At 39.5% G+C, this 26,138-nt stretch overlaps 1 protein-coding gene across 1 annotated transcript in view; it reads left to right on the plus strand.

Annotated features, from left to right (window-relative positions):
• PTCHD1 (patched domain containing 1) overlaps positions 1-18,078 on the plus strand; it is a 112,399-nt gene extending 94,321 nt beyond the window's left edge. Inside the window, exon 3 of the mRNA XM_069945985.1 lies at positions 16,424-18,078. Coding sequence (XP_069802086.1) covers positions 16,424-18,078 — 1,655 coding nt within the window. The remainder of the gene's footprint in view (positions 1-16,423) is intronic.
• The last annotated feature ends 8,060 nt before the right edge of the window (positions 18,079-26,138 follow it).

Consider the following 26,138-nt stretch of genomic DNA (forward strand, 5'->3'; position numbering starts at 1 on the left):
ACAGCAAATCGAATGCCGAAAGTTCTCTAATCAGAGGCCATTTCCTAACTTTGGTTCATGATTAATAAGGGAAAAGTAGAAAGTAAGGGAACAAAATAAATCCTGTACAAACTACAATATAATATGTTACCAATAGAGCTCTCTGTTCCCCCTTTGAGGCTATGTTCACACACTGTAAAAAAAAAAAGTAGCATTTGAGGTAAACAAATATGGCCATATTTTTAATATAATAATGGGCTCTGTTGAAGTCAATGTGAAATAGGACGGCAGTGCGCCCTGTATAGGATAATGATTACATGCTCATCAACGACAACCTGCTTTTGAGTCCAAATAACGGCTGTCATTTCATAATGATAGCTGCATTTGTCATTATGAAGTAATTATTCATTATAATAATTCACTTTTTCACAATTATTTGGACTCAAAAAGTCAATAAAAGACGTTGTGGAACCATAGCCTAAGGCTGCTTTCTTTTAAATTCTTCATTTTGGAAACATTTTTAATAAGTACAGAATAAACAGCTCCATCCTAAGACATTACATATAGCAAATTCACAAAATGTTGCATTGAGAGTTAAAAGATGTAACCAATGCATTACCTAAATGAAAAAGAAATTGTAGAGAAAGAAAGAGAACAAAGGAGGAAGAAAAAAATGGAGAGGTGGGAGGACCAGAACAAGAGCAGTCATTTGTAGTCAGCAGAAGCTTTAAAGACTGTTCATGCTGTCCATGTAGATACAAATTTTTCTGTCTTTGACTGTAGGGAGGCGATCAGCTCATCCATCTCTTGTATTTCACCTACCTTTCGGTTCTAATGACCAATGGTAGGAGGAGTTGTGGATTTACAGTGTGCTGGGATACAGGCTCTAGCTGCATTTATTGTAAAAAGGATTTTTTGTATGTTTTAATAGGTATGTCTGAGAGGTGTAATAAGAAAAAGGCCGGGGTATTTGGGATTGGGTATTGCAATTTGTTGGAAATTACATCATCATGAACTCCATTATGAAGGATCTCAGAACTTGATAGGAGCTAAAAACAGTAATTGATAGATGTTTAAATCATTTTGTTTTAATTTTACTGTTTATATTATAATGTAATCCCTAAATCTTAACATTTTCATGCTGTCCACTAAAATTAGTAATAAGCCAACATTTCCTTTTCTGTGATAGGAAAATGCCAGCAATCCAGGGGAAAAGTCCAAGTTTTCTTTGTAGAAGCTCCACATGTAGATACAGACTCGACATACTGTACGTGACTGACACATTTTGATCCCCAGGTGATCTTAATCATAGATAGTACTTCTCAGCTGTCCCCTCCTTATCACCACAGAAAGGTGACATCAGTATATAGAAAGATGAGATCAGGTAATTTACAAAAGATGATGGCCAGAGCTCAACCATCACCCCTCGCTGCACAATGACCTCTAGACAGGTCACAAAGCATACCTAGAAAGTTTTCCCAAAGAAGTGAATAGAGTCCCTTCCAGTCTATTGTTCCCATACCAATAGAACTTGTTGTAAAGGAAATATCTAAATGTTGTTATAAACATCACAGGCAAGATAGTCCTAAAATGAAGTTAAAGGGCCATTTCCATCTCAACTAACATAATTAAAGTTGTTGGGCCATTTTGTGCCAAATCTTCCTGTGTATGGGGAGGATGTGGGCTGGACGAGAGAGATAACTGACAGCTGAATGATTGTTCGACCATCAATTAAAGGTGTATAGCCACTTTAAGGGTACTTTCAAATGTGCAGCAGATATTTTACATGTGAATGGGCCCTAATGGTGCATTTACACAGAGAGATTTATCTGACAGATTTTTGAAGCCAAAATTGATTTGAAAAGAGGAGAAATCTCAGTCTTTCCTTTATGACCTGTTCTCTGTTTATAGTCTGTTCCTGACTTTGGCTTCAAAAATCTGTTAGATCAATCTCTGTGTAAATGCACCATAAGGATATATAGTCTACAAAACACCTCGAAAACTTGCTTTTATGAGAGGTGAATGCTTAAATGACCCTAAACAGTAAGTTTTGCTAAAAATAAAAAATTGCAGTTTCACTTTAAATTTTTACAATACATTTTACATATATTGTGAGTTTAAAGTGAGAACAGAATCTGGGCAATAGAAGCATTTGCAGATAAATCAGCTCAACATATGTGATTTGGAAACATTTGCATATGAGTAATATGGAATGACTGATTGCAGAGGTGTTTAGGGATTATTTAAGGATTAAAATAAGTTAAGGTTTGATTTTATCTTTTATATCTTCTTTAACATTTTAGTGTTTATAGTTATCATTTAATATTTATCTCTATCCGCTACACATCGTCCCGTGTAAACAGGACGATAACCTGATGCAGCCAATAAAGATCAAGGAAAACTGACAGCACAGACATGTATATATAGTTTTTGGATCATAAGCAGTCTATACTTACCATGCTGCTTATGATCCGGCATCTGGCTTCTCCAGTCCTCCGACCACCGTCTGTATCCTCAGGCCGCCGCCTCCTTTGGAATGATTGACAACCCAAGGAGGCGGGGCCTGATGATACAGCAGGTGACCAGAAGACTAGATAAGCCAGATGCCAGATCACAAGCAACGTGGTAAGTGTAGACTGCTTGTGATCCGGAAACTGACAGCACAGATGTCAGTTTAGTGGGCTGCACTGATGATACAATTATTACAACATGCTGCCTTGTTGTGCTGAATGAAGCAACAGGTGCTGTAACCTCAATGATTGTACAATAGTTTGCAGTGAAATAAGATGCAGGAAACTGGTAGGAGTGCTGGGGGAGGGGAGTAGGCACGGTGTGAACAACTGAGGTAATGTTTTCTGGGACTTGTAGTACTAAGCAACTGCCCAACCATGAAATATAAAACTAAGACTCCTATAACAAATGGCGTTTTGGTAGTCTCTGAACTGGGGCGGACAGGTAAATAATGCTACATGCTACTTTCACATATTTAAACCCCTTTAATCCTGGAAAGTTTAAAAAAATGGCTTTTTACAGAACCATACTGTAGATATATATATATATATATATATATATATATATATAATATATGTAAAAAAAATTACCCCCCCCCAAAAAAAAAAAAAAAGCTGTACTTTTTAATAAAGAAACGTTACAGCTCTAACAAGAAAAGAGGAATACAAATAAATCCATTACAAGACAGACAATAATGAAGATGTTTTATTCGTATTGACAACACCAAGAAAATCGACCCTGATGATTACTAGTAAGAGATCCTTACTAATTAGGAGTACAGGGTAAATCAATAGCATTTCAATAGAACCGTTACATGCCACTGAAGAAGAATTAGTATTGACCAAATGATGCCAAGAAACCTAATAAAACAGTCTATGACAAACAGATCAATAGTTGATATTTAAGTCCAACATAAGAACAAAAATAATATGTAAATTTACAATGTAAACTTTCATGCAGAGATACCTTATGCCATGATATTAGGCTGAGGCCATTCAACTTTGATTAGAGATTTAAATATTGACGGACACTTGACGGAGTCTAACAGATCAGTATGGAGATACTCTCAGGATATTAGCAGCACACAAAAAGTCCAACACAAAATAGGGTGCCAGCAGATGAGTTCTTGGCCAAGAACCAAATTGTATAGTTAGAAGATACTCCACAGCAGTGTAGCATAGACATGGATTCAATAAGAGCTCAATAGATCAGTCTGGAGAGAGGGAGAGAGAGAGATGTATCTGAGCATACCATTGTTGTTTAAAAAGTTGTTTATTTAAAGCGAATGTACCACCAGGTACATTCGCTTTAATATGACCCACGGATAGAACGGTGCCAGTGCGGGGAAGCCAGTGCCGCAGTCCATTTTTCGAACCGCGGCCTGGTTCCTGTGTATGGCACCGTTCTATCAATGGGTAGCGGGCCAGGGCTGAGGCACTAGAAGTTGGCCGGCCAGCCAGCCCGTCCCAGTGGTAGGAAACCCCCACCCCTCTATGATGTGGCTCCATTAAAATCAATGGAGCCACGTCATAGTGGGGCAGGGGTTTCCTCCCACTGGGGGCGGCCGGACCACCTCCAGTGCTTCAGCCCTGGTCTGGTGCCCGTGGATAGAACGGTGCCATACACAGGAACCAGGCCGCGATTAGAAAAACAGACCGCGGCACTTTCTTCCGCGCGTCTGCATCATTCTATTAGTGGGTCATAATAAAGCGAATGTGCCTGATGGTACATTCGCTCTAAACACATAAACATAAGGTTATTAGACAATTGTTGAAATCAGGCATAGAGTACGATACATGGCAATGCAGCCTAGTGTACAAGGCAAAAAGCTAAGCAACTTATCCTTCATACATGGTACTAACACAATGTTCTCTACCCTAGAGATACTTTCTTAGACCATTAAAGAATTTGCCCACTTTTACATGCTATTGCATAGTAACACATAGAAGACACTCATATGGTATAGACAAAGAATAATAAACAGCGCTCCATGGTGTGGATCAGTGTCAATATCACACAATCCTCCTGAAGACCGCAGCCACTCCTGATATCCACAGCGGGATAAAGACATAGAAATAAACTCCTAACTCCTCCAAAAACAGGTATACAGGGCGCAGTCCAGGAATAGTAATGAACAATGGAAAAAATAATAGTAAACATGTTTGTTCAAATCCAGCCCATTTCCATACCGTTTTGAAAAAGAAACCAGTACGGTTTGGAAATGTGTTGGGTTTGAATAAACATGCTTATTATTATTATTATTTTTTACTGCTATTATTTGTTCATCACTAATCTGGGACCTGCACCCTGTATACCCGTTTTTGGAGGAGTTAGGAGTTTATTTCTATCCATATGGTATGGGGGATTTAAGTGACTGGAGGATAATAGACCTGAAGTCCTATGGGTGCTTGTTTTTCCTCCAAATTAAAATATCAGTTGCTTCCCTCATGGACTGAAGTAGGCAACCTAGGTTGTTAACACATTCTATATCTTCTCTATATTTCAAAGGCTAGTCCATCAACCCTTGTTGAATTACCAGGAAAGAAATTTAAAGCAGATTTTAATTCCTCCAAAGTAATTGGTTCATCAATTTCTCTGGTCTGTTGTAATGACATCCTAGGAACTATAATCTCATCCAAAAAGGCTGCAATTGACTTTGGGGTCTTATTATTCCCTGATGAATATAAGCCATAGAAAATAATAAATAAATGCTGTGCTCATTTCTGACTCTTCCATCACAACTCTCTCCTCCTTTATTTTAATAGCTAAAATATAATTTCTTTCTCTTTGACTTTTATCTAGGTTGGCTAATAATTTATTTTCCTTCATTCTTGTGTAAAATTCTATTAGATACCCGTACTCCTTTATTCAATTCCTGATATGTGGTCTGAAGAAGTTTTATAAACAGCAAAAGAGAAGGAATTGCGGCACTCACCATAAGGTAATAACAACCTTGATGCTTTCTTCACAAGTGGAGCACAAGCTCTCATGCCAAATGGCTCTTGCTCATCTCTGTACCTGCTCCATAAAGCATCATGATTGGTATTACCTGCTGGTGAGTGCCGCAATTCCATCACTTTTCGATATTGATGGAACTCCATGTTTTGGTCATGCTGACACCACTGCTGCTGGATGATACATTGGGCTCCTGTGTAACTTTGCTAGGATCCTGCGCTTCGATGGGAGGTTTGTGGCCACCGTCTGCTTGAACAAGTTGCATATTTCATATATCCTTAAAAAGCAATTGCTCATGCATTACATAACACCAAATTGATTCTGGTAAATGGTTGATGTGATACGTAATAGTACAAATATATTCTCTGATTACCCTATAGTTTCCGCCATATATGAACCTATCCCATTTCTTGGCAGAACTTCCAGAGTGACTAAACACAATCTAGTAACCTGATCTACTAACAATTATAATTCTATCATTCTGGTTACCCATGATCAAATTGAAATCATCATTAACATATATGTATATATTTTTTATTTTCAGTTATGTGAACCAATTAAGTCAGGACAACTGAGGAGGTGTTCAATACAAAAGCCAGCCAAACCTTTCTTTTTATCTAAGCATCTTGAAAGAAATTATCTACCCTTAGGCCATGTTCCCACTGCGTAAGTTTTGTAATAATCACAGCTATTGTAACAACGGCTGTGATTACTATGGAACTTACATAGTGCTGACTTCTAAGGAATCCCTGCCGGAATGTATACATATAGCCGCAAGCTAGCAGACGTGTCAGTTTTCTGCGGCCGCTATTCACTGAATAGCAGCCGCAGAAAACCCTGTCAGTTCCCACAAAGGAGCATATGGCTCCGGCCGCATACTCCATTGTGTGCAGCAGGGAATTCGGATGTGACTGCGCACGCATGTACCTGAATCCGAATTCAGCGGCAGGGAAGATCATCCGGCCAGTACTACAGGGATGATCTTCTTAGACACCGACCGTTCCGTGACTTGGTCGGGTCATAGAACGACCGGTGTCTTACAGAGTGGGAACATAGCCTTATAGTCAACTAAAGCCATTCAACAGAGAAATGAACTTTGTGATGGATCAAAACTGAAATGGCAGCAGAACAGGGGGGAAAACTTAGCAAAATCTTATGCAGTCCACTTCTTTTTCACATATGAGATATTTTTCTTTTAGAGTCTTTGAGTGTGTTTCTACTAAACGTACAATAGCTGGTAGATGTTTGTATGAGATTAAATATGCCGCATTTATCTCCCTAACATTCCATTCAATAATATGAGTTCCAGAATTTTTAAAAAGAGAGGAGGGGTTAAAAAAAACCAAAAAAAAAAAAACCTTTATAACCTTTCAAAATACCCCTTGCTTGACTGCCCTTTCACCTCCCTTTCCCTTCCAATGAAACAAATGTCCCACATCTGAAAGCACAGAGCTCTCTAGAAGTCTCTGGTCATAAGATCACCCACTTCCTCTTTAATCCCTATACTTTATATACAGTAAACCCCTACAGAAATAATTGTTAATTTATAACCCTTCTTGAGGGTGTTACGAACATATGGCCAGGGTGAATAGAAGACACTCTACCTAGCGCTAGGCTCTCCAGCTGTCCCTATATACTTGCCCATCCAACCCAAGGTGGTCGGTGACAACTGGTCAATGTTCCTCTCCTATGACAAAGTGCACACAGAGAACAAGGGTGGTGGCAGTTTAGGGAAAAGATGGAGGCAGCGTGAGTACATGCCTCTGAGACTATGTCCTCATGCCTTGTTGCTAGGCACCGTCACATAGGATAAAAAAATCTATATTTTAAAATTATCACCCCCTCCGCTCCAGTCTGCTGGGCACAACGTTGGGGAGATGTGCCCAGCAGCTGTAACGTACTGGGGCCAAGTCCCACTTCTTCAGGAAGGTGATTGATTCCTTTAATCCAGTTTTGGATAAAAGTCTCTGAATCTCTATCACCTGATCCCTCAAAGAAGCCAACCAATCTGATGTTACACCTCCTGGACCTGTTCTCAAGACCATTTTAGTTACGATTGCTTCATTATATTTTATCAGTATTTTATCACTTTATCTTTCACCTGTAATTTCAATGCTCGGCACTTTCTTATTTTATTCTCTCTCTTATTTTATTTTGGTCAGCTTTGATAAGCTTTAGATCTGAGGAAACCAAGCTGTCAATTTGGCCAGTGATTTATTACGTTTTTGAACTTCTGATAGTATTACCTTTAATATTGGTTTGACAAACTCTCAGCGTTTTTCTCCTTCACTTCCAGCTTGTTCCATCTCCAATATTGCACAACATGATCCTGATGCATTATATTTACTGATATCTGGGAATTGCTCTGGGAAATCCTCTAATGTGGTTATAGAATCAGCTAAAGGGGATTTTCTAAAATTATTAAGCTTATTAGGTGAGTTTTATTCTTTACAAGAGCTAACTCCTCTGGACTTCCTAGAGTTGATTTTAGGGTATGTTTATTCTGAGCAACCGCGCCCGCTAAAACGGCATCTCTATCGGAGGGCTCGTGCACCTCCACTTTCTGCACAAGAATTGACATGTCAATTTTTTAAGTTGAGTGCGGATGAGAGTGGAGGCGCGCAAGCCCACCCATAGAGATGACATTTAGACAGGATTCCGCCACATTTGCTCAGTATGAACATACCCTAAAACCAACTCTAGGAAGTCCAGAGGAGTTAGCCCTCGTAAATTCTGCGGGTGAACTTTCTGCTGCGTAATCCTGCCACATTTGCTGAGAGCATACTCGGCATTCTCACAAAACCAATGGAATATGGTGACAACTAAAAAGAAAGAAAAATCTATAATGGTTTATACATTCAGGCCCAGATTTATCAAAGGGTGTAAGATATACACTGGTGTAAACTGCCCACAGCAGCCAATCACAGCTCAGCTTTCATTTTACCAGAGCTGAAAGCTGAGTTGTGATTGGTTGCTGTGGGCAGTTTACAGCAGTGTACATTTTACAACCTTTGATAAATCCCCCCATTGATATTATTTAGTAAGAGACCTGTCTTGCTGTTGGAGCGGTAACTGCATAGTGTGCTACATGAGAAACGTTAAGCTCTATTAATCCATAATGAAATGTTTTAGTTCAACATATTTTATGTATTATGTATTGTTCATTGTCATTATGCAGTTAAAAACAATGTGCAAACAGTAAAAAAAAAAAAAAAAAGGATTAGAAATCTATCTCATAGACTCGGCAGATGATGAGAGGTGCAAGTAAAGGTCAAACTGTTATTATTAAGAGCACTGTGGAAAAATGCTATGAAAAGAACTGTAAGAGTTCCCCTGCTGGGAATTGTATATAACTAGTTAGAGTGTAATTAATAATGAATTGTCATTTTTCATTGCACAGTTATTTACAAAATAAATGTAAAAGCTTTTCACTACTTCATCTACTGTACTGTCCCAGTTTGTTGTAGTTTTCTTTTTTTTCTTTTTTTTTCATGGCAAAATTTTGGGCTTTATAAAAAAATTATTTTATTGTTAACGCCACTTGAAACATTCTAATTGTATTGTCTGGCCCAGTACTATTACATTGATACCAAATTTATTTTGTTTTATTTAACCCCTTAGTGGCTGCCAACATGTCTTTTTATGGCAGTTCTTAACCCTTTCATGACCGAGCTAAGTTCCATTACTTAATAGGCCATAGTGCTTATTTTTTGCAATTTTGCAACACCAATTGTACTTTGCAATGACATATTTAATTTTTTCATAAACTATGCTGCAAAAAAACCTTGGTTTAAGAGTAACTTGGATTGAGAGTGTTTTGCAAGAAGAGCGTACAGTTATTCAAAATTGTAACTTGGTTTAAACTGACTCTGTACCCACAATCTGACCCCCCCCCCCCCAAACCACTTGTACATTGTCCATTTGGCAGGTTATACAGTTATTGTCCTAAAAAACAACTTTTAAACTTGCAGCCCTGTGCCCAACGGGAGTATCTGTGCCCTAACGTTGCACCACCCCCTCTGTCCCTCCTCCCCACCCTCTTCATCATTAGAAATGCCACTGAAAAATTTACTCCTGTCTGAACATTGCACAGCTGCTTAACGATCCAACCCATGTGCCGGGCTGACACAGGTGGGGAATAGGAGGCAATCTTCCTGGAGCATTCCTAATGATGAAGAGGGTGGGGAGGAGGGACTGAGAGGTTATGCCAACCTAGTGCTTTCACAATCTAGGCCACGCCTGTTGGGCACGGGGCTGCCAGTTTAAAAGTAGTTTTTTAGGACAATGACTGCATCACCTGCCGCACGGACCCCAGGACAGATCTTGGATTAAACGCAGCTATCTGACGGTACAAGCAGTTTTGGGGGGTCACATTGTGGGTACAGAGTCGCTTTAAGAGCATCGCTTTGGTTTAAGAGCTCCCTGTACTAGATGGGAGGGGGAGTGCGGGAGGGGCATGGTTTACATACTGTGGTCTACAGCAATGTAGTCTAACCCAGGAAGTCTTCCTCACCTTCCAGATCATGTGTTTCCCATCCTCTCCATTCCTGCTATAATGTGCCTGCACTTACACTGAGCTTACATTGACAGAAAAGTTTCTATTACTGTTCTCCTGCACAGCTCTGTGATTTTCACTTCCTAATTGGTCCATGCTGAACACCCCCCCTTCCCCATTGCTGTCATGTGACCACACAGACCTCTGACAGCAGCACTGCTTTTCTATTCTAGCCTGTTGTACTACGGTACTGCATTATGGGGAACTGTAGTTCCATCCTGTATCTACAAACTGCTGCTGTATTTTCATTCTTATGCACTTACTATACATTATATGCTGACTGCTATACTGTACAGTAATTTATATGACACATTCAGCTCCTTCTAAATGTTTGTTTCAATTGTTTTACATGTTATTCAGAATAGAAAATCATTATTTTTGGGATGTGGAACCAATTGTATGGATTTCAACAACTTCTTTTGAGACAATATGCTTTGGTTTAAGAATGATTTGGATAACCCGGAACGAATTATGCTAGTAATCCAAGGCACCAGTATATATATATAGTATATATATATATATATATATATATATATATATATATATATATATTTACACAGGTCTATGGGGCTATTGGACACGCCATTTTTTGCACCATGATCTTTTTACTGGTATCTGATACTTTTTTTTGGTATCTTGCTTACGTTTATGCAACTTTTGAACACTTTCTATTCAAATATTGTGCAATTAAGCACTTTCGTGTTTTTTTGGAGCTTACGCTCTTTACATCCACACATGATACAAAATGTATTTAATATTTTTTGGTTTTTTTATTAATACAATAGGAAAAGGAGGGTGATTTAAACTTTTATTAGGAATTGGGATTTTTTGTTAATATAAAAACGTTTTTACACAAATTTAAGTCCCTCTTGGGGACTCCTATAACCAATACCATGATTTCTTATTGGGATCAATGCAGTATATATGTACTGCATTGATCAATGTTATCTGTGCTCGATTGCTTCAGGCTTCTGAAGGCTCTGAGCCAAGGAGAGCGTCAGAGCGTCATTGAGGCCCCAGCTGGTAAGTATAAAAGATCACCACCTGCTTTAGAATTTCAAGGGGGTGGGGCTTAAGAGGTTCTGTGGAGTCCATGCTTACATGGGTTTAAAACTGTTTTTGGACCTTCACAATATTAGGCAGGTGATTTCAATATTGTGGCTGATCTGTGTATTTGGCTGCATCCAGAAAATTATAAAAAAAATAATAATAATTCACAAGAAAGATAAAGTGATTTATGATATTTATTCCCTTTATTTTCCGTTTTAACTCTTTTGCTTCATGGGTTCCAAAAATGTACATATAGTCATTTGGATTCATGCCTTTCATAAATACAATGTTCCAGTTGGCAAACAGAATATGAATCCTATGTGCTGCTATATCTTAGTTTTAGTGCCAGCTTCTAATATTTCCAGTTAGGTCAAGGATAAGCAACTCATAGTGGCCCAAATGCTTGCTGAGATACACAGACCATTACAGCTTTTGCCCTTGAACAATGTAGTCTACATAATTGACCATATTTCATAATTGCTGACAATTCAGTAATGTCTGTGTGGAGAAATGAATGGAATGAATACGAAATGCGTGTTCTCTCCTGCAAGGTCAGATTACTGCACTAAACCTAGTCCTTGTATTTTATTGGTATTCCTTAAAATGTCAGTTATGTCTATGAGCCAACAACAAGAACATTTTACATTGTTCTTGTTCTAAAAAAAATAGGTACAGTATGTTCACAAAATGAGAACTTGAACGTGTATTTTGGAACATCTGCCTCTTTTGCTAGGTATATAAAGTCAAAGTCAACCATGGGATTGATTTATTTAAAATATAGCACAGGCTCCCATGTCAGGTAAAGAGAGACAATAGTAAACATAGGAGACAGCACTTCTTGTGAAAAAACGTGATCTTTTATTCACATCAGACGCCATATATATAGGTAAAGAGAGACAGACACACAGTAGTAAAGAAGAGCGATCCTCCCTAAATTAAGGCCCTATTCCATGGAACGATTATCGGCCGTATTTGGCCGATATCGGCTGCTACGGACAATAATCGTCCCGTGGAATAGAGTGCAACGATCAGCCAACATCGTTCATGTCGGCTGATCATTGCAGTCGCTTGTTTTTCAACATGTTGAAAAACAAGCGACTGATACAGCAACGATCTGCTGCCATCGCTCCGTTGAATAGGAGCATTGGCAGCAGACGCTGCTGTATCCTATGGGCTGCCCGGACGATCAGCGATCACCCGGGCAGCCCCCCCGCAGCTCCCGCATTGAATAGCGGCGGCAGCGAGCGTGGAACGAGGAGCAAACGAGCGCTGAGAGCGCTTGTTTGCTCCTCTAGACGGTCCGTGGAATAGGGCCATGAGTTTTGTGTTTGATGAACAATTTAGATTTTTAAATTAGCAGAGACTCTTGTCAAAAGACAGGAACACCTGCTCTTATACACTGTGCAGTGAATTAAGTTTGTGGGACTGGACTTAAGGCTTCTTACCTTCTGGGGATTTGTACAATTCCAGGCAGAAATTATACACAGTTTACTTTTCAGCAGCAGGGACTCTGTACATTATGTACAGGCCTTCTGTTAAAGTCCCTTTTACATTTACCCAAATTTTTGTGTAAATTTATTAAACAACGGTCATTGTTTGCTACGGCCATCAAAATAATGACCATGTCAATTATTTTCGGCCGTTGTCCACAGACTTCAATGCAATTTTCATTGACAACAATGTCCGTTGTTTGATACTCAAACCAACGGCCATCGTTTTAAGTGCCAAATAACAGCTCTTGTTTATACATTGTGTGAACCAGGGCCGGGATAAAGGGTAGACCAGGGTAGGCGATGGCCTAGGGCGCCATCACCTGGTGAATTACAGGGGGCGCAATGTATGCTCAAGTAAAAATCCCCCACCTGACCTCACCCATGGCAGCATCCCTTCCCTCACTCTGCCCCACAGCTGCTGAAGGCTCCAGCCCCGTGGTGGCAGGCATCTGCTCTCCTCCTCTCTTCTCTTTGGCTCTGGAGCTGAAGAAAATCTTCTCACCAATGTCCTCTAGAGCCAATCAGGAGAGGGGAGAAGTGCAACTGTAGTGACAGATGCCCCAACCCCCGCCCCCTCCCAACAGAGACAGATGAAGAGTATCCTCCGCTCCCAGACAGTGTCCTCTTCCACAGCTACTGCTTGTGTGTGTGAGGTACTGCCAACATGACTTGTGTGGCAGAGGTAGAACTACAGCTCCCAGCATGCTTATGTGTGGCTAAAGTACTCCCAGCATGACCTGTGTGGCAGAGGTAAAACTGCAGTTCCCAGCATGACTTGTGTGGCAGAGGTAGAACTACAGCTCCCAGCATGCTCATGTGTGGCTAAAGTACTCCCAGCATGACCTGTGTGGCAGAGGTAGAACTACAGCACCCAGCATGACCTGTGTGGCAGAGGTAGAACTACAGTTCCTAGCGTGACTTGTGTGGCAGAGGTAGAACTACAGCTCCCAGCATGCTCATGTGTGGCTAAAGTACTCCCAGCATGACCTGTGTGGCAGAGGTAGAATTACAACTCCCAGCATGCTTATGTGTGGCTAAAGTACTCCCAGCATGACCTGTGTGGCAGAGGTAAAACTGCAGTTCCCAGCATGACTTGTGTGGCAGAGGTAGAACTACAGCTCCCAGCATGCTCATGTGTGGCTAAAGTACTCCCAGCATGACCTGTGTGGCAGAGGTAGAACTACAGCACCCAGCATGACCTGTGTGGCAGAGGTAGAACTACAGTTCCTAGCGTGACTTGTGTGGCAGAGGTAGAACTACAGCTCCCAGCATGCTCATGTGTGGCTAAAGTACTCCCAGCATGACCTGTGTGGCAGAGGTAGAATTACAACTCCCAGCATGCTCATGTGTGGCTAAAATACTCCCAGCATGACCTGTGTGGCAGAGGTAGAACTACAGCTCCCAGCATGACCTGTGTGGTTGAGGTAGAACTATATCTCCCAACATGTTCATGTGTGGCTGAGGTAGAACTACAGCTCCCAGCATGTTCCTGTGTGGCTGAGGTAGAACTACAACTCCCAGCATGCTCCTGTGTGGCTGTGATAGAACTACAACTCCACCATCCTAAGCCACCCCCAATGCTCCACCCCTAGACCAGAGACAGATGAGCAGTATGAACCTCCACTCCACCTTCTCCTCATGGGCAGAGAGAGTGTCATCCTTCAGCGGCAACAGCTCCCCGCAGACTAGATATAACAGCAACTGCAGCATATAGTCCAGCCCTCCACTGCTCTAAGGGACAGTGAACTGGCCCCCTGTGTAAAAAGTTTGGGGACCCCTGCTATACACTATGTGGGGGCAGCCAGGAGGCTATACTGTATGTGGGGGCTATAGACTGGGGGGGGGGCGCCATTTGCTTTCTCTGCCTAGGGCACCAAAACTCCTTGTCCCAGCCCTGGTGTGAACATAGCCTATAAAACTAATTTAGATATTAATAAGGTGATTTCTCTGTGCTAATATTATCATCCCTGTTTATTTTTCTTTTGTATAATGGTTTATAAACACATAGGTTGAACATTCGGTCAAGACAGTGTCAGTTTCCAGCCATGACCCACAACTGTCCAATATAAAAGATGTCTGAGCAAAATACTGATTTTCCTTTCCAAGCATAAATATTAGGGATGGACCGAACCCTCCGAGGTTCGGGTTCATATGAATCCGAACACTCTGCATCAAATTCCCGCTGTCTGCCCACTCTGTGGAGCGGGTGGATACAGCAGGAGGACCGCCTGGAAAACTGGGGTACAGCCTATGGCTATGGCTGTATCCCAGTTTTCCAGGCGGTCCTCCCGCTGGATCCGCCCGCTGCACGGAGCGGGCAGACAGGGGGAATCATTACCTAGAGTTCGGGTTCGTACAAACCCGAACCGAACTCGGTTCGGACCATCCCTAATAAATATTAGTCCTAATCGGCTGATTATTGACAAAAATGTCATCTCTATAAATGTATGCAATTATAGTTAGATATGACGTAGAGCTAAAATATATGTATTCTTCCTGTAACAATATCTCTTGCAGCAATAGCTTGTTTTTGCTTTAGGGTATGTTCACACTGAGTGGTGAAATGATGAAATTCTGCCCCCGTCGCTGACCCTGCTTGGAATCCCACCTGCTTCATTGTGTCAATGCCATGCCTCACAGACGCCTCCACTCTCTGCGGCTCTCCGCTCAAAGAATTGACATGTTAAAGTCTAACATAACCAGAAGTGTTCCCTGTGGTATAGTCATGATTTAAATTATGTTAAAGAACTGGGTGGAATCTTATAAGAAGGATGTTGCACTGTTTCTGTCAAGAAACATGTAGATATGGTTCAAAATTGACTCCCTCCCCGATACTATAGGTCTGCCAGGTGGTCAGTTAACCATCTTATGTATCATGGGGAAAAAGTACAGTATCGGTGGCATGCCTGTGCCTGCTTGGAGCTCAGTGCAGCCCTCAGCTCATGGTATGCGGCCAAGACTGAGTCAGTCTGTTAACCCTTTGCCAGCTATTAGTCTTTTTTGTCTGTTACTCTGTTGCCTCTGTTACTTGACTATTCTCTTGGATCTCCTGTTTTTGTAACTTCCTGCCCATTTGGTTTTGATTCCGGCCTGTTGACTTTTCCTCGTATGTAAGTTTGTATCATCTGTGTTTTAAGTATCACCTTACTGCAACTAGGGACTCAGCAATTGTCCGCAGTTGCCTAGGACTGTTGAGGCAAGTAGGGTCAGCTGGTGAAAAATCCAATGAGACCTCACTGTCTGTGTCCTTCCCCACCCCTTCTCAGGCTACTCTACCTACACTGATGACAATAGGTGTCACAGTACAAAAAAAAGTCCTTTAGCTCTTTATCTATAATTCCTCCTTCATAACCATCCTTGATCAAACTCTCAATCTTTTTTACTATAAGAAAATCGGGATGACTCTGCAGGACCTCATACACTTCCATATTACTTAATTGCTGGTTTGCTTTGCACAAATAACTGACCTAGTCCATAACGACGATCAACGAGCCCTTATCTGCTGGTTTAATAACCAGATTGTGGTTATGGACAAGGTCATACAAAGCTCTGGTATCTTCAGTGCTCATATTGGGGTGGATCAAATTACTCTCACCATTTACCACCGGAATGCTACTGGATGATCTCTAAATAGATAGATAGATAGATAGATAGATAGATAGATAGATAGATAGATAGTGAAAAGGGATATAGATATAGTTGGCCACTAATTAAATAGATAGAATTACTTGCAGGAAATGAAATAGCATAGAGGAAATATGTTTTCTAGATGTCAGACTTTTGGCTGCTGCAATAAATATCTTTAGTAATGTACTCTAAATAATCAAGACATATTGCAAGGATATGTTTTAACTTTGTGCTGTTCTTTTCTTCTTTCAAGGTCATGGATTATACGGGACATTTGAAATGTTATCTTCTTGGAGGAAAACCAGAGAAGACCAACATGTAAAGGAGAGAACGGCTGTTGTGTATGCAGACACCATGATTTCCTTCTCTCTCACTACTGCCATGTATTTAGTCACCTTTGGGATTGGCGCAAGTCCATTCACAAACATTGAAGCTGCAAGGATATTTTGTCGAAATTCATGTATAGCAATCTTCTTCAACTACCTCTACGTACTATCATTCTATGGCTCTAGCCTTGTGTTTACTGGGTATATTGAAAACAATTACCAGCATAGTATTTTCTGCAGAAAGGTGCCAAAGCCTGAAATCCTACAGGTCAAGTCACTGTGGTACAGGTTCCTTATGACTGCAAAATTTAGTGAAGACACAGCGGACTCAGAAGAAACTAATTCTTATGAAAGTCACCTTTTGGTTTGCTTCCTCAGACGCTATTACTGTGACTGGATAACAAATACATATGTAAAACCTTTTGTAGTTCTCTTTTACCTTGTTTATATTTCCTTTGCCTTAATGGGCTACCTGCAGGTCAATGAAGGGTCTGATCTGAGTAACATTGTAGCAACCGAGACACGAACCATAACTTACACAAGCATCCAGCAGAAGTATTTCAGCAACTACAGTCCAGTTATAGGTTTTTACATCTATGAGTCTATTGAATACTGGAATACAAGTGTTCAGGAAGATGTTCTTGAGTATACAAAAGGTTTTGTGAGAATATCCTGGTTTGAGAGCTACTTAAGTTATCTCAGAAAACTTAACATGTCTACTGGATTACCCAAAAAGAACTTCACAGATATACTACGGTATTCTTTCCTTAAAAATTCACGGTATGCACATTTTTCTGAAGACATTATCATACCCAAAAAATACAACAATGAAGTTGATGTGGTGGCCTCTAGGATGTTCTTGATTGCCAAGACCATGGAAACAAACAGGGAAGAACTTTACGATCTCCTTGAAACTTTAAGGAAGCTTTCTCTAACCTCCAAAGTAAAATTCATTGTCTTTAATCCATCCTTTGTCTACATGGATAGATATGCTTCTTCGGTGGGAGCTCCACTGCAGAACTCCTGCATAAGTGCTTTGTTCCTGCTCTTTTTCTCCTCATTTCTTGTTGCAAGTTCCATCATCAATGTCTGGATTACACTAACTGTGGCCTCTGTGGAGTTTGGAGTCATTGGATTCATGACCTTATGGAAAGTGGAATTGGACTGCATATCAGTACTTTGTCTTATCTATGGAATTAATTACACTATAGACAATTGTGCACCATTGATATCAACATTTATTTTGGGAAAGGAATTTACAAGAACTAAATGGGTAAAAAATTCATTAGAAGTCCATGGGGTGGCCATTTTACAGAGCTACCTCTGTTACACTGTTGGTCTGATCCCTCTCGCAGCTGTGCCTTCAAATTTGACCCGTACACTGTTCAGGTGCTTGTTTTTAATAGCATTTGTCACATTCTTTCATTGCTTTGCCATTTTACCAGTTATGCTTACTTTTGTTCCGCCTTCAAAGAAGAAGAGGAAAGAAAAGAAGACACAGGATAATCGTGAAGAAATAGAATGTGTCGAAATGGTGGACCTAGACAGCACCCGAGTGGTTGACCAAATTACAACTGTCTGATTTTTTTTTCCTCTGTATGTTTTTTTTTTTCACCCTAGGTCTTACTAAGAGAATGTTTTAATAGAACATTTGGTCTAATGACAAAGAAATATTAAAACACATCCAATACAATCCTATTGAAGGATGTTCCAGATACTTTAAGCCTCAGTAGAAAAAAAATGACGGATATAAAATGGTATATGCAGTGGTTATAAGGTGGTAGTCTACACCCAGACAGTGCTGTAGATTTTCCTCTTCATACTGGTGAAATATATATATATTATTAATTAGCCATAACATTAAAACACCTAAAACACCATGTAGGTTTCACCAAACACTAGCTCTGAAGCGTTAAGACATCAGCTCCTCGAGACCTCTACATGTTCCCTGTGGTGGCAGATACAAGATGTTTGTGCAGATCCTTGCTAGCTTGGCCTTCAAAGTGTAAGAAACTGTTTTTCCAGTAAATCCCACAGATGCTAAATTGCATTGAGATCTGGGGAAATCAGAGGCCAAGTAAACACCTTGAACTGTTTTTCATGTTCTTCAAACCATCCCTGAAATGTTTTTGCAGTTTGGGAGGCGTGAAAGCCACTGCTACTAGGAAATAGGACAGCCATTAGGAAATATTGTTGTCAAGAATAGCTGAACTGCAGCACTGTTTAGGTTAGTAATACCTGTCATATTAAAGGTGTACTCCGGCAGGGGGCTTTTTTTCGATCTGGCCGGGGAGGAGGTGGCAGGATCCCACCTCTGTCACTGACTGGCTGATTGGATTTAAATGTCACGTCTCAAGTCCGCATCAGAGACCAGGAAGCGGCTGGGCAGCGGGGACCGGAGCGCCGTAAAACGGGACCTGCTGCTGTAACTGGGGAGGTGAGTGGACATCGCTGCCCTCAGCCACCTCCTCCCCGGTCAGATCGAAAAAAAGCCCCCCTGCCGGAGTACCCCTTTAACATATGTATGCCAGGAGTTTTCCAGTTGTAACTGATATGTACTGTAATCATATCCCTGGGCTTCAGGAAACATAACAAACATGTATACTTACCTACCTTCTCCATCACCCAGGCCTCCCGTGTCTGCCACCATCCACTAACATGCAATGCAGACAGGTAATGACTGCTCGGCATAGACACTATACAGATAACCAATACAATGTGGCCCCTGTCCAAATTGCATAAATCCTTCCACTTGCTTGTTTTTCTAACACAGCAGCTGCAAGAACTGACTGTTCCCATGCTGCCTAACATACTCCACCCTTTGCCGTGTGCCATTAGAACAATATTGTCTTGTTATTCAAGGCATCTGTGGTTTTAATGTTATGGTTGATGGTACCTTCTATTATTTCAAATGAAATGAGTTTGGAAATCTGAATTTGAAGCACCTAAAGAGGTATTCTCATCATATAGCATATCACCATAGGCCGTCACTTTATGATTGGTGGAGTCTGACCCATGGAACCCCTACCATTGATTCTTACAATTAAGAGGCTACAGCCCCTTACCTGCTTTTCTGTGGACAATGGTGTACCCGGCCTTGTTGCTGGCCTTGTTCCTATGAACTGTGCTGCAGCTCTCCTGTACAGTTGGAAGCCATTTTCAGGGTCAGGGGCCCCACGGGTTGGGCCCCCACTGATCATAAATCAATGGCATACTGTAATGATACACTATCCCTTCATGAAATGGGAATACCCCTTCACTGTTTCAGCAGGAAATGTTATTTATATGCTGCTTGTAAGGCTGTTACTGTTGCTGAGTCCAAACGCCTACAAAGGTCAGTGGTTTATACAGTCACCTGTACCCATACATTTCCTTACATTTTTGGTTAAGTTATTTCAGATTAATGTTTGAAACATACATTTTTGAAGTTTTGCTATCGTGTTGTTGTTGTTTTTTTTAAGCTAACAATTTTTTTATACCACTAATTATTTAGCATTGTATTTATTCTTGATTAAGACACTACAAAGATGCAAAACCTATAAACTATATCATTCACTGTACAGCACATCCACATGTAAGCTTGACGGGATAACTGAATATTATACAGTTGTAAAAATATTCAAAATTGTTTTTTAAGTTTGAATACTGTATGTCAGAAAAGTGTGTGGTGGTTCAGAGACACAGAGAAAAGTGACAGAATACAATGCCATGTCTAACATGTGAATGTCACATTCATCAATAGAACAAAAGTGCAATCACTTGAGCAACACAGTAACACATTATAAATTAAATACTTTCAGCATTTTACTTTAATAGGCTATGTTCACGCACCGTTTTTTATTGGATGGCCCTTATTTACAAACAAAAAATAATAATTAAAAAAAAGGGTAAAAATTTTAAAATATCGGACGTTATTTATGTTTAAATGACAATCGTCCAATAAAAATGTATGAACATTAAATGCAGTTTTTCTTTGTTAAGTACAGTGTTTCAATAAGTGAGGTTATTAAAGGGGAACTATCAAGAGGTTCGACAAATCTAACCTGCTGATAGCTTCCTATAGCGCCCAGGACACTGAGGAGGAAGGTATGTGTGTTACCTTCCTCCTTGGTGCTGGTCCCGTACTGTTGGAGTAATCTTTGCTACAGGGCACTGTTAGGAGCACTGCCAGGATGACAGGTGAAAATTGCTGTGACTAAAAGCATGGGACCAGCTCCAGGAGGAAGATAAAACACATACCTTCCCCTTAACATCCCAGGCGCTATAGAAAGCTATCAGCAGGTTAAATTCGTTTAACCTGCTATAGTTCCCCTTTAAATGTACAATGCCAAAATGTAGGTTTACCTAATAAAGTTGAACAAAATCAGAGAACATGTTTGTTTATTTTTTAACTAGAGCCTCATTTGTCTACATATTTAGTGTGGCAGTGCAGCTTAGCCCCATTTCTGTCAATGGAACTGAGCTGCAGTACCTGACACAATCACTAAGCGGACGTTGTGCTACTTTTGGAAGAAATCAGTCACAATTGTCTAATTCTGTACAGCTCGTATAACTCTGGTATTGCAATGTCATAACATAGTAGCAATATATTTTTTTAGAAAAGTTACTATTTAATTATAAAAGAAAGAAAAATATTGACAAAGCTTTTCGTGCACTATGGTGGATTTCAGATCAGAGCCAAAATAAGAGCCTAGCAAATACTAATAAATTATTTATTTTCTAATGATAACCCTGAATATCGAAACTTGCTGAGAGGCGTTTGGATCCAGAAGTAGAAATAACTACTAATAGTACTATGATGTAGCACTCAAGTTTACTTCTATATATATTTATTTATTTATTTGGTTTGTTTAGCTGTGTGGTGTTTTTTTTATTTATTTTCCAATTCATTCTGTTTTATTGGCACTAAATCCTTTGTATTGTATCCGCTATCATTGTAATTTATTTTTAAAAAGGTCCAGAGTTGCACAAGCTCAGGGATCTTGCACAAATGCCCTTTGAAAACTGACGCCTTTAAAGTTAAAAAATGCAGAAATAAAAAAAAAAAGTCATACATGTACTTACTGGTGTGAGAGGTGATTTTGTTCAGACAAATTAGTATTCTTTAGAATAAAAGATTTATAGGAACATTGATAGTAGTTGCTATCCCCAGCGCAAGGAATGTAAAGGACTTTGCATGTCACAGAGTTTCAACGAAATCCAACAACAGGAACGGGGGAGTAAAGTGACCTCCGGATTCAATTTCTACCCTCTCCCCGGCGATCCTCAAAAAATACTTCCCGGCCCAGAGTACCGCTTTAGTGGCTTGAACAAAGATGAATACAGCGCTAGGAAGTCCTAGCCTACAGTCTACAGTGATATGCTGCGTTAACACTAAGTTGAAAAAAAAAGGAGAAAAGGTGTCTGCTTTTTCTTTTTGAAATGATGTTACTTATTACCGCATTTTAATTGACCTCAATGGAATGCTTTAAAGTCAAAGGAATGATGGAAGTCCAATGTACACATTGTAAAATAATGATCATGACAATTATTTTCAGACATATTTTGCCAACACTGGACGTTATTTTTTAGTTGTTCACACACAGTTTTTTTACTAACTGTCTTTTAAACTTGAAGCCCCGTGCCAAACGGGAGCATCTGTGCGCTAACTTTGCACCACCCCTCCGTCCCTCCTCCCCACCCTCTTCATTATTAGGAATGCCACTGAAACATTTTCTCCATGCTGAACATTGCACAGGTCCTTAACAATCCAGCCCATGTGCCGGGCTTCCACAGGTGGAGAATAGGAGGCAATCTGCCTGGAGCATTCCTAATGATGAAGAGGGTGAGGAGGAGGGACAGAGAGGTTGTGCAAAGTTAGGAGAGAGATACTCCCATTTGGCACAGGCTTCAAGTTTAAAAGTATTTTTTTTAGGACAATAACTGCATCACCTGCCGAACAGACCCCAGGACAGATCTTGGATTAAAAGCAGCTATCCGAAGGTACAAGTGGTTTGGGGGGGTCAGATATGGGTTACAGAGTCGCTTTAAGCTTTGTGTCCAGCACCATAGACAGCACTTCAGATAGCTGTACATCACGCGGAATGTTCCCTATTTTTTTTTTAACAATTTTCTGTGTTGAGAACTTTGGAAACACAAGAGATATTGGAAACCTGATTGCAACAATCGATTTATGAGACAATTCCGGTCTTTGATATGCTACATGACCACCTTCCTATTGAAAAAACCTGCCCTTTATGCAATACGGCGTGTTTTAAGATAGTGGGCATGTTCCAGACAAAGCCTAAAGGATAACCCCCTTACCCGTTACTTGCTGGTATTCAGATATATAATTTCCCTTTAATTTTTTTAAATAAAAGGGCGTCCGGAGACTTTTGACTCTCTATAACGGAAAAACTGAGTCATATCAGACATGTTTCTGACTTTGTATTCAATAATTGCAATTCAAATTCTAAAATTGTGAATACTGTCTTATTTTTGCAACTAGTGGTTTGCTTATCTGTTTGGAAGTAGACCTTTACATTTTTGTATCAAATGAACAGCTTACAGAATTACATTTAATACAGAATGGAATTAAATGGTAAGAAAGCGTAACTTTTGCCAATTGTCTTTTTCAGTTTGTTACTTGTGCAAAAAAAAAAAAAAAAAAGATTCAGAAAGGCATAAAAGCAATACAGTTAGTTCTGTTGTTATATAATTACCGTTCAGCTCTCAGCATATTAAATGAAGGTCTGTTGGCAAATCTGAAGTAGCTTAATTTAATGTTAAATGGTCATTACATATAATAATATTTTGAGACTAATATATGAGATGGTTATTATCCAATTCTAACAGAATGCATTTTAAAGAGAAGCAATCTTCTTCCCTAGATTACAGTGAGCAAATGGGTGTACATCAATAACCATTTTATTTGTAACAGTTTTTCCTGGCTGGAATCTATATAGTTGTTATTTAAGCGATGCAAATAAACATTTTGTAGCTACCTAGCCAAATATTCAAAGTGGTACATAAATGTAGTAGACCTCACACATTTTATATTCCTAAATCAAGGAACATACTCAGAGACATTTTAGAATACAGATTAACCCCTCGCCTCCGCGGCCTGTTTTGGCCTTAAAGGGGTTGTCCAGCGAAAAACTTTTTCTTTCAAATCAACTGGTGTCAGAAAGTTATATAGATTTGTAATTTACTTCTATTAAAAAATCTCAAGTCTTCCCACACTTATTAGCTGCTGTATGTCCTGCAGGAAATGTTTTATTTTCAGTCTGACACCATGCTCTCAGCTGACATCTCTGGCCAAGACAGGGACTCTTGTCTCGGTTTTCTATGAATCCCCACAGAAAACCTCTCGTGTTTTGGACAGTTCCTGTCTCGGCCAGAGATGTCAGCAAAGAGCACTGTGTCAGACTGAAAATAAAACATTTCCTGCAGGACATACAGTAGCTAATAAGTAGGGGAAGACTTGAGATTTTTTAGTATAAGTAAATTACAAATCTATAACTTTCTGGCACCAGTTGAATTGAAAGAAAAAGATTTTCGCTGGACAACCCCTTTAATGCCCAGGGCCTATTTTTCTAATTCACCTGTCTCTCTTTATGTAGTGGTAACTCTGCGATGCTTTTAATTATCACAGTTATTCTGAGATTGTTTTTTTCTGACATATTCCTCTTTATATTTGTGGTATATTTATATTTATATATTGTGGTAGTTTCTTAGCAAAAAGCACAATTGATCAAAAATTAAAAAAATGTACGTTTCTTTGTATTCAAAATCTTTTTTCTGAGAAAAATAGTCATGCCACATAAACTATTTATTACTGCAACATCTACAACATATCTACTTTATGGTAACATCATTTGATAAACATCATTTTACTTTTTAGAATGTTAGAGGGCTTCAAAATTTTTCAGCGATATTTCAAATTTTCAAGAAAATTTCTAATTCTGATTTTTTTAGGGACCAGTTTAGTCCTGAAGTGGATCTGTGGGGCTTGTATGTAATGGTGCATTAACACAGAGAGATTTATCTGACAGATTTTGGAAGCCAAAGCCAGGAACAGACTATAAACAGGGAACGGGTCATAAAGGAAATACTGAGATTTCGTATCTTTTCAAATCCATTCCTGGCTTTGGCTTTCAAAATCTGTCAGATAAATCTTTCTGTGTAAACGCATCATTAGTTACCCCCATAAATCCCTCCACTGTAAAAATTGCACCCCTCAAATTATTCAAAGTAACATTTCATAAGTTTATTATCCCTGTGTTTCGCAAAAATATAATCAAGTTGGAGGGAAAATTTCAAATTTTTATTTCTTTGTCTCATATTCTATTTTTTTTCTCTAACACAACAAATACTAACTGAGAAATAGAACTCAATATTTATTCTCCTTATCCCAATGTTTCTAGAAATCCCCCGTATGTGGCCGCAGTGCGTCACCTGACTCCACCACAGACCTCAGACCTGACAGAAACCTGATGAATTTTGGGGCCTTTTTTTAATTTTAGCCATTATACCACAGAGGCCTTGCGGTGCAAAATATTGGTATAAGACAAGTTGATGTTTCCATCTGTACTATTGTGGGGGACAAGTGACACCATGATAATTTTTTATTTATTTTTTTATGAGGTGGTACGAATAAAAAACACAATTTAGCAGCTGTTTTTCACGATTTTTTGTGCGCCATTTACTATATGTTACATATGACGTTATCATTATTCAACAAGTCGGTACGATTACAGTGATATCCATTTTATATAGCTTTTGGTATATTTTATGGCATTTATACTATAAAAACTGTTTGCATCTTGCATATTGTAAGAGCAGTAATATTTTAAAAAGTTTGCCAATGTAGTCATGTGGGGGCTTTTTTTTTGCGGCATAAGCTGATGTTTTCAATGGTACATCTTTTGGGTACATGTGACGTTTTAATAGCTTTTGTCTATATTTGTTATGGGGCGGGATTATCAAAAAATTTTCATTTTGGTTAGTTTTTTATTTTTTCATGGCGTTAATCAGGTGGAATAATTAATGTAACTGGTTAATAGACAGGGTCATTACGGACGCAGCAATACCAAATATGCGTAATTTATTTATAGGGGATCATTTATAAAGGGGGGGGACGTGGAATGTGTTTATTTATTTAATTTACATTTATTTATTTAAATTATTTATTTATGTATTCATTGAATTTATTTATTTAAATTAATTATTTATTTATGTATGTGTTTGTTTTTTACTTTCACTTTTTCACATATATAAGGCATTACAGCACATGATCTGTGTTGTAACAGACAGTATGACATCCAGGGACAGTATGACATCCAGGGACGTCATGAGGCAGAATGGCACTGCTTTTCCTATCACTTATATTTCTTTAATCGGTATCTCGTACAGGACAAAATCAAATGCTCACTGGCTGGCGTGTTCTCCTCTCAGTCCAAACCATCCAACCTCGCGGCAGACGTTTCGGAGGACAGGCTCCTCCTTCCTCATGCGCGAGGACGTACAGGTAAGGAACGCCTTAAGACTCTGACAAAGATCACATGATCCAACATTACCAGGATCATCCAAGGTGAAATACCCAATATCTATATACAAACATTATATTGCACATAGTACAGACGCATGATGCACAATGGAAGA

The sequence above is a fragment of the Dendropsophus ebraccatus genome, chromosome 11 (genome assembly GCF_027789765.1).
Source record: "Dendropsophus ebraccatus isolate aDenEbr1 chromosome 11, aDenEbr1.pat, whole genome shotgun sequence".
Lineage (NCBI taxonomy): Eukaryota > Metazoa > Chordata > Amphibia > Anura > Hylidae > Dendropsophus > Dendropsophus ebraccatus.